Source organism: Monodon monoceros, unplaced genomic scaffold (assembly GCF_005190385.1).
Source record: "Monodon monoceros isolate NGI ecotype Baffin Bay Population unplaced genomic scaffold, NGI_Narwhal_1 Super_Scaffold_22, whole genome shotgun sequence".
In the NCBI taxonomy this organism is placed as follows: Eukaryota; Metazoa; Chordata; class Mammalia; order Artiodactyla; family Monodontidae; genus Monodon; species Monodon monoceros.
This window is the reverse complement of record NW_021703779.1, coordinates 123,410,236-123,423,571: the sequence shown is the minus strand read 5'-3', so window position 1 is coordinate 123,423,571 and position 13,336 is coordinate 123,410,236. Positions and strand designations below refer to the sequence as shown.

The 13,336-nt window shown below is 43.6% G+C and overlaps 1 protein-coding gene across 1 annotated transcript in view; it reads right to left on the bottom strand.

Annotated features, from left to right (window-relative positions):
* Positions 1 to 13,336, bottom strand: part of AFF2 (AF4/FMR2 family member 2) — a 499,888-nt gene that overhangs the window by 146,669 nt on the left and 339,883 nt on the right. The window contains exons 5-6 of the mRNA XM_029240247.1: positions 9,762 to 9,798; positions 9,444 to 9,477 (exon numbers count right to left, since the gene is read on the bottom strand). Of these exons, the coding sequence (XP_029096080.1) occupies positions 9,444 to 9,477; positions 9,762 to 9,798 (71 nt within the window). The remainder of the gene's footprint in view (positions 1 to 9,443; positions 9,478 to 9,761; positions 9,799 to 13,336) is intronic.

The window sequence follows — 13,336 nt, the reverse complement described above, 5'->3', positions numbered from 1 at the left end:
CACCCTGAATATCACAGCTCTCTCTGAATACTATAAATTGAGCTGAGGTTGATTTAAATTTCATGCAGAAAACCACTTTGCTTCAAACCACAAGCATTTTTTTATGTTTAAAAAATCCATCAAGATATAATCTTTTAGCACGGCCCCCGAAAACACACACACACACACACACACACACACACACACACACAAACTCTTTCTAGCAGACAGAAAGGCAGATTATTTTAATCAAGAGGCTGTCACTGAAATTGTAAGCAACGTTTCTTCAAAGTTCATGGCAGCGGTGAACTTTTAAATTTCTCAGTGAGTGTCAGGATCTAATTTTCAAGGTGTGGTTACCACAGTAGCAACCTGGAATTTTAATCCCGTTGTAAAGGTCAAGACAGGTCACTGGCTTCAGGTCCTCTTCAACCTCAGAATAAGAGAGACAGCTCCCCCCCCCAAAAGCATGAAGAGAAAGGGTGGACCTAACCCCCAAATTCCATTCTCTAAGACAGTGAGATTGTAAAACATATTCGATTTATTTTCGCTGTTCAAGTTCTTCTGCAAATGCTCAAACTATCACTGAATCAAATAATGATCCCTTGTGGGTGGGTAGGTGGGTAGGAGAATGGACTCACTCTTCTCAACAGGGTGGAACGTCCAGAAGCATGCTGGGGACATCTAACCTAAGCAGGAGAGGAGTGGCCTCCTCAGTGGCTGGCTTTCAGTCCACTGATCTCGGCGTTGGGAGTTGGTCCTTTGATTCAAACCACATCGACACAACACTTGTGAGAAGTCATGGCAGATACTAGCAAAAAGAGCACTTAACTAGGAGTCAAGAAGTGGAACCGAGCCTTGCAACAGTGAGTTGTGTGAGCCTGGGGCCCGCGCTTAAGCCATCTGAGCACGACTTTCCTCACTGCTAACACGGGGAGAGAACAATGCGAATGATGGACGTCAAAGCCCATTCAGGAGCCCATCCGATGGTGGCGCATTTCACGACAGAGTCTGAGCAACAGCGCTTCTCCGTGTTATATCTGTTGAAACAAAGGCTCAGAAAACGCCAGGTGACTGCATCAAGTCACACAGCAGGAAGTGAGGGAGCTGGGATTTGAGCCACCTGGCAGCTGAGGTCCCTCCCCTCTCCTGGCTCCCAGAACTGAGTCAAGCCTGAATGTAATGAAGACAATGCTCCGTGTGGAAATGGAAAATGTCATAGAACCAGAAGAGTATTATCTGTCTCTGTACTTAACTCATAATTGTTCAATTGAAATTTTATAGGGGTGTGGCAGATAAGGTATCAGAAAGAAAAGTTCAAGTTTTGTAATCCAAGAATCCTAGAGTGAAAGTCCGTCTCCTTCCATAACTGGCTGTGTAGTCCTGAGCCACTCATTGAAAGACTCTGAGATGCAATTTCCTTCTCCATAAGGTCAGTTTCATCTTACAGAGGGGTTGTGAGGACGGCGGGTGAGGGAATGCGTAAAGCAGAGCAATGGCACAGCGCAGGGGACTCCAGGCAGGCCCGGTTCCTGCGTCATCAATGGCATTGGCTGTCCGGCCATGGGTGTTTGGGGTATTTGCCAGGTGCCCTCTCTGAGCCTTTGAGAGGACAATCCTGGGACTGGCGATGATGAGGACATCCCGCCTCAGAGATGCTATGAGGATGAAACAGCTAATGCTTGCGAAATGTTTGCCCCTGTGCCTGGCCCACAGACGGCCCCTGTAAGGGGTGACTGTAATGACCCAGACACATAGCTCACATGCAGTTAGTTTGCTTCCCTTCTGTCTGTACTACATGATGTATGAAAATGATTTTGCAGAAATATAGAATGACCCTCTCAATTTCTAGATATACTAGACAATTTCTAGATACTATAAGCATTAGGTACTTTTTTGGATTTTCCTCTTGAAAATCTAGAAATATCCCACATAGTGATAATATTGAGCTATCTATCTGGGATTTTTACAAAGTGGGCAACTTATGCAGCAATGAGGTCACTCCTGAAATTAGGCAATGGTGGAGGCAGAACTGTAAGTTGGTTTCTCTGTAAATCATGACCTTCTAAGCCCTCTTCCCCCTCAACGCTCTCTCAGGCACCCTGGAAACTTTGCCAAGGACCAAGTAGCGTGTTACGGGTTGTACTTGGATGCCAAGATCTCACAGGGTAGCAAAGAAAAACAATTTTGTTCCTTTGGGTTTTAGAAGGCATACTCCAATCCCACCCTGCTCCATCCCAGTATAGGCAGCATATTTGAAGATGTCAATCAAATAGCTTTGAGACCTTTTCCTTTTCTGGTCCTCATATTACAGTGGACAGATGAAGCACAAAGAAAGGCATTTGTCAGATTTTTCAACTGACTTTACTACTGTAATCGTGCAAGCATCTGCCGTGTTCTACCAACGCTGCTCCCCACTCATCAGCGCTTTTAGCAGCTCTGAGAAGGTATCAAGCGCAGACCATTTCAACAGAACGTTCCCGGTAATGTAACTGGGGCAAAGTATCCGGCTGTTTGTGAAATGCTCGATAGGATGGAAAAGCAGAATGAATAGCTCAGAAGCGTGGTGAATATTCCTTCTCACCTACTCTGGGCTCAGTTGGGTGGGGTGTTTTTTTTGGGGGGGCCGGTGTTTGTTTCTTTTTAATTTCTAGGAATGATCCATGGGGCTTTCTGCACTGCTGCTATATTTTCTTCATCTGGGCCTGGAAGACTTGTCAGGGCTCTGATTGATGAGTTCTGACCCCGCAGCCATCTAGGGTACATGCGGACAAGGCAGCACGTCCTGATGGAAGTGCAGAGTCCTCGCTTCCAGGCCCAGCTCCGCCACTCCCTAGCTGGGGGACTTTGGTAAATATCTTGCCCCACCCCGCCCCGCCCAAGCCTGGCTTCTTTGCACCTGGCTATCTAACAGGATTGCTGCGGTCCTCACATGAGGCTAATACATTGTGTGAAAGTGCTATAAGATTATCAATCGCTGGGCACATGAAAAGTAGCCCTGGTCATAGCATTTTAGAATCTAGTAAGTGAAAAAAGAGTGTGCATCTCATTAGATCAGATGCATTAGAGGGGTCTGATATTCTGGGAGACAGAGGATGTGCATGCATGTGTGTGTGTGATCAAGACATTACGTTCAATTATACAGCTGGAATTATTTTTACTTTGGTCTCTTGCTTATGAACTTCAGCAACTTCCACCAGCATTATTTGCTTCAGTACCATTTACTGTTCAAAATCTCGAGGAGAACTTAGAAATAAGGCCACTGGTTGATAACGTTGGGAATAATTTTTAAAAATGATTCTGCCATGAGGATATATCAATAAAATAAAGCAACTTTCCAATAATATAAAGCAATTTCCACATTGGTAAGCATGAAAAGTAATGGACAAACCTGTCATAAAAACAGACCCAAATACCAGTTCTCTTCTTTTTACTTTAATATGGCCAAATGGAGATTTCTGGAGACAGATGTTGTTCCCATCACAGGCCACCGAAATCACCCTCAAGGGGACTTTGAGTGGTGGTAAAGTCCCTTACGGGCTTGGGTCTTTGCACCTCACCAAAGGAAGCATCTTACAGGCATGGTGACACCATCTGGCTGCAGGCCCTGAGCTGAGGCTGGACCAGTGCCTGCCTATAGAGTACGTGTCAGCACCCATCAGCGTGTGCTATGTATGAGAGGCCTGACTCAATGACAATGTTCAGATCCAATCCTTTCCCTGATCAAGGGACCGTTTTGGCCTCCCCTGGGGTCAGTCTACTTTGGTCTGATACCAGGGCAAGATGACAACTGAATTCAAATTGGGAGGGCCCTCTCCAGACGGCCCATGGGATGGCTTTAATGTGGGTTAAACAGCATGCGCTCTGGAGTCTGTCCGGTTGTGGTTTTGTTACTGTGGCCCTTTGGGTGACTCACTCGGTATCTCTGAGTTTTGGTTTCTGCTGCTGTAGAATATAATAGGGCTGACTCCTTTGGGCCTGTAAAGAAAGAAAGCGCCTGGCACACCGTAGGCACTCCGTAGTTATGAGTTAGTTGAGGTATTGGCATTATCCGTGCAAGTCTAATCCTTAGTGACCTGTGAGTTCCCTGAGGGTAGGATGTGCAGTGTTCCACCCTGAGGTAACACCCTGCCTCGCTCAGAGCCTTATACACAGTAGGGGCTCAACCCATTTTTGCTGAAAGGAATGAAATCGTGAATGAATGAATATAAATATGGATGCAAATCGGGTAGAAAAGAGGAGATACTTGACTTTTCCCTGAGAGAAAGAGAGAGAGATGTTTGTTTCTAATTACAGACGTGTCTCATAATCCACCTGAAACATACAAATCTTGGGACCATGAACAAAGATGCAAAAATCGAACCTGATCTTTCAAGATTTATGCTCCCTGAGCACCAACGCTATGTTTGCAGCTTTTGTAATGAAAGTGGAAATCCAAAGCTCCCCGTCAAAGGAGGCCCAGTTTTCAGTCTTGGTGCCTGTCAAGCACCAGCAGCTTCAGTGCTTCTTGACACGAACATTCCAAATGCCAATATTGCTTGTTGTCACATTAGCCAATATACAGTCCTCAAAATAAAATCCTCTTGATGTCTGATTACTCTTCTTAAGGACCTCATGCTGATTCATTTCAAACTGTGAATTACCTTTAATTCACAGCTTGAACAGGCTGCCAAATTTTGTTTTCTCTGCTCCCAGGTGGCTGTCCCTGATGCAGTAGAGAACTTCCAAAAATATATTAAGTCCTTAGGAAAAGTTGGCAAGCTCTACGACGCAGGGCATACAAGACAGGTTAAAAGCAAGAGTTGGCATACGTCTCAGTTTGAAAGCCGGAATGGCTGCAACCAGTGACAGTCACCAAGATTCCCAGTTTATTGGGAGAGTTTAATTTGGCTTTTGTAAGCCTCAAAGTGATTAGTAGTATTTCTAAGTTCCAAGTACCAAATCATGTATTCTGATTAAGAATTAATCTGATTACGAAAATAACAGTCATTTTTTTCCCCTGCCTCGTTACACAGTTACTTTGCTACGGAAAGTGTGTAGCAGACCAGACATCTACTTAGGAAAGAATATGTGAAATTGCTAGAGGTGGGAGTTCCTTCTCAAGTCAGATTCTCAAAGCAAACGTTTTCAATGATGAAAATTTTGGTAGAAAGATGGTCAGGATTTTCATGAATGTGTTTTTCGTTTCTTGGGGTTTTCTGGTAAAAAAAATTGTTTCAAAATTCATCTAAGAAATGGTGTAACGCTTGTTACTGGTCACAGCAAACCAGAAAACATTCTCATACTCTTTCTATTCCCTGTGGTAATGAAATCTTCATACCACATCAATACAAGTTTAGAGATAATGATCTTTCAGTTAAATCAAGCAATTTTGACCAGGTTTTGAATCTTCTAAAACAGAGAGGTATAATTTCTTGTGGGACTGCTTCCCATCAACTTCAGTTCTTCAAGTCTATTTGAAGGTTGTGCCCCGACCCCATCAGATACCGTGAGAAGGGACAGCCCGGTGGGAAAAGAGAGGGCTTTGTGCATTCAAGCTTTCCCATGAAGAGCAGTGTAACTGACTCGGCCCTTCTGTGTACTCATAGCCAACACGTCTATTCGAGATAAACAGTCAATTTGTCCTCCCACTGGACTGTGTATACTTCATAAGGAGGGGCAATATTCTAGCTTTGCTTTTCTCATCTGTAAAATGGGAATAATTTGGAGCCCCTCCAGGGTGGCTGCTAAGTATAACGGGGTGATGTATATAAGAGCACCTGGCATGGGACCTGGCACCTAGCCTTGCGCACGACCCAACAGCACAATGATTATCGTCACAGGTGTCCACCATTCCTGTGAGAGTATAATGTCCTTTCCTCCTAACTAGTGCTACATTCAAGCATTTGTCCATGTGGCATGCCTACCTGTCACCCACAGGTAAACTGGCCACAACTAGACTGTCTTTGTCAGGCCTTTTGTCAACTCTCTGGGTCCATGGCTGTGATGTTTTCAGACCCGTACCTAATACCGTAAGTGGAGGAACTGGTATTATGGCAAGGAAAGAACAGCCTATGGCTACATCTGCCTTTATGTTGAGCTTTTATGGAAATTATCCAGGAATTTTCAACAGCACGCCCTAAAACACAGGAGCTACTTGATTAAAAGGGGGTCTGGATGATTTCCAGCCGGACAGAGTCTAAATGCAAACAGCCGAGGATGACAAAGGAACTGCATATCTGGAACTGCCACTTTCTCAATTGTCCTCACAAAACTAGCTAAAGTCAAGAACTGACTCGACAGAAACCTTTGAGCTCATGGTTGCTGTCTGAAAATGCTCCTCAGGAAGCATCTGATCTGTCCCTATTCAGGACAGCTCATAAAAGACCAACAGAGTCATGTATTTTGGTAAAGCCACTGTATTGACAAGTAATTGACAAGATGTCATAACCAGCTAGATGAAGCCATCCGACCCAATGAGGAAAATCCAAGTTCTTTGGATTTAGTTTCTGTTTTCTCCTCCATTGTTCCTTAATGGCTTCATGAAGAAACTAGAAGGTAACCCAATGTCTGGGGTGTCCATTCAATCCCTGAATCTTCCAATTGAAATAAATGGGTGCTTTAGAGGCAGAACGAACGTGATATTACTGTACAAATACACAACTGCACAGCATGAGAAATACAATTTGACCTTCGACAGCCCATGCCCCACTCTCTTTTTGGGGAGAGAGACCTTTTTTGAAGGAGGCTTGAAACTCCATTGGATTTAGAAGACCTGGGTGAGGCCTGTTCCGAGACTATAATACAACTCAGACTCATGCAGGCTGAGGGAAACAACACGTGCCAGGTCTTCTTTCCTCCAGAAATTATTAAGGGTTAAAGTCAAATGCACTTTGACCTTGAGTTTAATTACTAAAGAGTATAGCTGTTTACATTTGAATTGTGACAAGTGTTTGCATATATACCTGTATGCGTATACAATCTGCTCATTACTTTGCTTCATTTCCCTCAAGCGACTCTAACTCTATACTCTGAAATAAAAATAAATTCCCCCATGATTTAAACTCACACCCTCTGAATCCTAGGTCAGTGCTTTCCCCCAGTACCATCACTGTCATGGAGCAGAGGCTCAAGCCCAGATCTTGAAACTCCTACAGTCCCATGCTCTGGCCTCCTGGGCAGTCAGCTGGAGCAGGTAGGATGTCACCATTTAGATGGACACACCATAAAAAGCACTGTGTGTCAATGGAGTATATGCTGAGCGAGAAAAGCTCCCGTTCTGCAAAGGTCGGTGATCCTGCTGAGCCAGGAGCACAGAGCCTGGCTGCTTCCCAGCTTGCACTCCGGGACTCCTGCACCAGTGTTTTTCAGACCTGGTGCCTGGGCGTGCAGTCCTTATAAACAATCCAGGCCCTGATGGAAGAGCTGCATTTTGTTATCCAGGGAAACGAGGCCAAGATGAGGCAAACAAGTAAAGTGGCCCAGTAATTAAGGGATTCTGATTTACAAGACTCCCGTCTCTCTCTACTGCAGTGAGGGTCAGGAGCTCGCCCAGGACGTTCACAAGCGTTGGGAGGGTGTCTCTGCTGCAGCAGGGCTGACTTGGGGCTGCTTCCCACCAAGCTCCAGCCACCAGCAGTCTGTCTACACTCAGGATGCTCTTAGTTGCCTAGAGGATTGCCCTGCCAGACGGAAAATCCTAGAAGCTGACTTAAAAAGCACGCCGCAGTGAAATATGCGAGAATGACTGGAATGGCTAAGCTGATAATAATTTGGAAGCTAAAAGTAAAAATAATTATTATAACTCTGACCTGCCCTGTGTTAAACCTATACCCTACCCAAGAAGGGAATTTATTCCAGCCGAAGTCTGATGAACAATGCCTGGCCTTTGGGTCAGGCAGCTAAAAAGAGAGCAGTTCACTCATAAAACAGACTCAGTGTCTTCCAGTTTTATGGATGCCTCCTATAGAGAACCTCAGTCCTACTGAATGCACTATATACCCTGTGCTATGAAGTGCTGTTCTCTGGAAATGCAGCCTCTAGCTATAAACCACAATTGACAAGTTTATTTCCGTTAGTTACAAACTATTGAAATATTGCATTTTATGGTCTATATGGAAATCAGCATATTTCACAGCAGGGGCCCGATACTCTTGCTTTAGGAATGGGATCATTTTACAATGGAAAAATATTTGTATGTGTTTTCATATTTGGAAACCTGCACTGATTTCCTGAATGCTCAACTGTGTGTGTGTGTGTGTGTGTGTGTGAAGTTTACTGGCTTTGTAATAAGAGTGGGGTAAGTCAGGAGTGGAGGTAAGGAGAATAAGGTCTATTGTTTACCAGGATAACAAGGGGGAGGGCAATTCAAAATGATTCCTGGAAAAGCTGAAATGAATAATATCAAAGATGATTTTGATTTCCACGTTTCCGTATAATTTGGTCCTTAAATCAAGGTTATAGTTTTATTTTCCTCTTGTCTCTTTTTTTCCCCTCGATTCTTTAAATGGAGGATTCTTGGCTGTTGAAATGGAACCTTGAATTAGAAGGCACAGATCGGGCCAGAAAACCAAATAAGAGGTCTGGTGATGGGGTCAGGGCTTTGGGGGCTTTGCCACTAAACAGAACCAAGAATGTGGAAATACCAAAAGGTGAGCAATTCACTTCAAGTGTGCCATTAGGCCACTTGAATGTCATAAGTTATTTCATTTTGAAAAATTTCAAGTATGTGACTATTACTCACACAGAAAAGTCAGCTTCCATTTTCTATTATTAAGAATGAAAGAAGTTGTGAGAGAACTACTCCCTTGATACTCTCTTGGACAAATGGCTATTACAAAATCTACAACGGTTAATCTGAGGAAATTGGTTTCTCCATACCCCTCCTTCAGTGAACATTAATAAAAAAGGAAGAGAGTGAGAAGTGAATTGCAGGGCCCTGGCTTCTGAACTTCAACCTAGCGTCACGTAATCACTTACTCCACCTCTTTCTGGCTGCCCTTATCTTTAATATACAGTCACCAGATGACCTGCAAACAGCAAGGTCCCGGGCTGACCGGCCAGAGCGATCCACCCAACCTCTCATGTCCGAGCATGGCTGCTTAGGTGGGTCCCTTCTCCATCCTAACCGGTGGTGGCTGAATATTACATATAACGATGTCTGTGGCTGAAGTTACACAATGCTCCAACAACTACTCCAGAATCACAGTTGTTTTGGTGTCCCAGGTATCGACCCAGCCTGTATCTTCTACACCATTAGAGAGCCTAGTGGTGATTCATTCATTTTGACTGTTACTTGCCTATCGTGGGAAATCTCATTCTCCCCTCTAACCACACCCCATGTTATCATGAGGCAAGGTTCCTGTTTCCAAGGAGCAGGAGAGACAACAAGATTCGCTCGGCACTGAAGCACCTTTTACTTGCGAAATGCCCCCGAAGAAGCGTGTTTCAGAAACCTGAGTACTTACGACTTGAACGGTACTCACTTTGTAGAAGCTCTGCTGGTCGGGTCGCTCCACTCTGAAAAGAAAACGCACAGACATTTACCATCCATGTTTTCTACTGTCAAATGATCATTCTGAATGAAATTGGTCTTGAACATGCAGCCCTTCCAGTTATACTCTTTCACAGAATCCTGCCATGAATAACAGATGGGAGAAAAAAGAAACCAATTGGATGCGTCACAATGTGACTTTTTATTATTGTTGTTATTCCATGTTTTCATGATATTAGGTAGGAAGGAGAAGAAAGTGAGGGAGGAGAGGAGATGCTTGGATCAAGAAGGATTTTTTCAAAACACCTACTTTGTAAGGCGAATCCTGGGGTCAGATGCTGGGATTCCTATAAGGAAGAACACATACAATACAAACGTTAGTTAAATGATACAAGAGAAACAAAAGGTCTATTTGTTATCGCTGAAGATATAACTTGACTAATGTTGGCCAATAGGAAACCACTGTTAAGAATTCCATTAATTAGGCTACTGTCTGCAGCTCTATTTGAAGGATAAACATTTACCAGCCAAACCAGCTACAACTGCCGTTTTATCAGAATTACACATAAGACTGGTATCTATCTGGAAATGTGTGCGACGTGGGAACAAATGACCCATATGTGTGAGATTCAAGTATATAATTTGTCACTCAGCTAGGCAATGACACCTCTGTGGAAGTAAAGGGGACTCAGTTCAAACAAACAAGTGATTGTGATTTTTGTAGAAGTGTAAATAACACTGTAATTAATAGATTTGCTCAGTTGTTCTATTTTATAGAGACAACTCCAATTTTCTACCTTGACGGTGACACATATGCAATAGATGTATCTTATTTTCACGAGAGACATGTTCTTAAAACTTCATCACAAATTTGGTGAAGTACAGCAAGCAATTTAAACTATGCAAGTGGAACGAATTATCTAAAGGGATTTAAATTTTATTGGAAAGTCACCCTCAACACAATTCATTCAGTGTTTTGAGAAATCCATATTTGCACACATCAGGCTCTCTGGGAGCGTGGACACCTGTGTGGATCCTGACACAACTTGTAGGCAGAAGCTCTGCCTTGACGTACAGGGCACGCACAGCTCCTCGCAGATGGAGGAGAGAATTTCAAAGGCAAAGCAAGTGTTCCAAAACTGGAGACAATGAATTCAAGCAAATACAAGAATTCATTATATCAAGAACATATATATATATATATATATATATATATATATATATATACACACACACACACACATACACACACACACACACATACACACACAAACACGTATGTATAACTGAATCACTTTGCTATACACCTGAAACTAACACAACATTGTAAATCAACTACAGTTCAACAAAAACATTTTAAAAAGAAGAATTAGTTATATCAGTGTGCTGCAAGTAATCTACTCTTTAAGGCTAATCTTGCCACCCTATGGAATAAAAATAACATCACAGCATAATTTACCTTTAAGAGAAATAAGCAAGAACAGTGATGCTGTGTTTGAATCAAAAGTGAACTTTCCAATCGATTTAGCATGATTCTGTTGCCCAAGAGACTTCTCTTCTGGCATGATTACTATTCCAGAAGCCGACCATAAACCCCACAAGAGATGGAAAAGGCCTCTCAACTAAAGGGCTGTCACCAAGCCCACGTAGTTTGCTGCTCAAAGCCTTCTTCCCCTCGCTGCTAGACAACTGACTTTTGACATTAGACCCTAACAAGCTTGGCCATTTGATTCCCACCCATTAGCAAATCATAGATGGTGAGAAAGGGGAAACACTTCTAGAGGCACAGCCACTAGGAAAATTGAGACGTGAAAACTGACAGCACAGGGGGCCAAAGAAAATGACACAGCAAAGTCAGAACTTAAAAATCACAAGAGTCTATGCCATTCAATATAGAGGCAAGCATTCCTAGCTATCTCAATAGCTCCCGAGGACACAATTACAGCATAGTATAATATTACAGCACTCTAAAATAACCGATGCTCACAATAATGTCTAAGTGATCAAGAAAGGCTAAAGCATGTTCAGGATAATTTTTATAGGAAGTCAGGAAAATATTAATTACATTTCAAAATGATTCCTATTACGTGATTCCTACGGAAGGATAACCTTTGGTTATCCAAGAATTTCAATTATCCAGATCACCTCATTTCCCCGAGTGCCAAGTAAATGAGGAGTTAACCATTTGCAGGTCCTTAATGATATACCAATATTTCTACTTGTTATTTTTTTTAAAGAGATTTCATTACAATTGTATAGGGCAAGCTTGGGCTTGTATACCTGGGGTGTTGGCCCTTTCCGCCACGCAAGCTCTGTCGTGAATGGAAGAAACGGATGCTTTCTGAGAGGGTGGTGTCACCTAGTCCTGGTGCAAGCACTGAGGAAAGGGCCAGCACCCCAGGTACATGTGTTTGCTGGAGACACCCACGTTTTGGAAGATGGAATTTGAACTGGAGCATCTGCAAATCGGTGTGACAAAACATCACCAGAACACCTGGATCTGAAGACTGGTTCACTCGTTTATTAGCTGAGTGAGTCTGAGCATATTACTTGACTCTGCACCTTAGTTTCCTCCTCTGTAAATTGGGGATAGTCAAATTACTGACCCCTTGGAGTGGTAGTGAGGATTCAATTATTTACTCTATATTAAGTGCTTAGAACCTGGCGAGGCACATGGAAGCATTATATGCACTGTTAATATTATTGTTATTTAAAATGTACTTTTCTTTCAAGCCAACATTTTGGCAGGAATCAAGCGAAACAAAAGAGTGGGTGGGTGGCCCTCCTGGTTTCACCATTTTATCCCACTTGCTTCTACCTTTATCATGTGGCTGATGGTAGCACAGAAAATTGGCAGAAAATGCAAATCAGGCCTGATTCCAAATTGTGCACTTACTACAAAAGCCCATTTCAACAACCAGTTCTACTGCAAACACTTGCAAATGTCAAAATTGCGACTTGCACGAATTATCTCCAAAATTGGAGAACACAGCTAAAAACACTGCAATCGCTGTACAAGTGCTGGATTCAGTGCCCGAAAGAGATGAATTGATCCCTTGGCTGAGATGCCAGGGAGAAGGATACCAAGCCCAGGGATGTCTGACGGGGAGAGCGGGGCTCCAGGAAGGCATGACACAGCCCAGGGCAGGGACAGAGGGGGTGGCGGCTCATGGTTCCGACCCCTTTCAAAGGTGGGAGGGGACAATTAAACACAGTGTAGGCCAGTGTTACTCTCAAAACGATGACTTTGAAAACTAAAGGATGTGATTGGGTTTCTCTTACAAATAAAGTCCAAACTCCTTGGCTGGCATTCAAGGCCTTTCCCATAGATGCACTTATTTGCCTGGGGTTTGTGTCTCTCTGCTCCCCATCACACAAACCAGGATGCAGTCACTCGAGACCGTAATAGTCTACATCCCATCATATCCCTTTGGGTACCTTTGCCACCCTGTTCTGCATGGAGTGCTCTTCTTTGGGGCCCTTCTCCACCTGTCAAAGTTGTAAGCAGCCTCCAGATGCTGCCACCTCTGAGCACTTCGTCAATGCCCCCAGGGAGTGTTAGATCCTTCTTGGGCCTTTTATTCTCTATGAAGACATGTGCTACATTGTTCTGTCGTTTTGTGTTTTTCTTCATCCCTAATTTTAAGACTATCATATGTCCTCAGTAAGTAGTTTTTGAATAAATGGACGAATGGGTGGATGGATGGATGGATGGATGGATGGGTGGATGGATGGATGGATGGATGGGTGGATGGGTGGATGAATGGGTGGATGAATGGGTGGATGGACGGGTGGATGGATGGATGGATGGACGGGTGGATGGACGGATGGACGGGTGGATGGATGGATGGATGGATGGATGGATGGGTGGATGGATGGATGGAT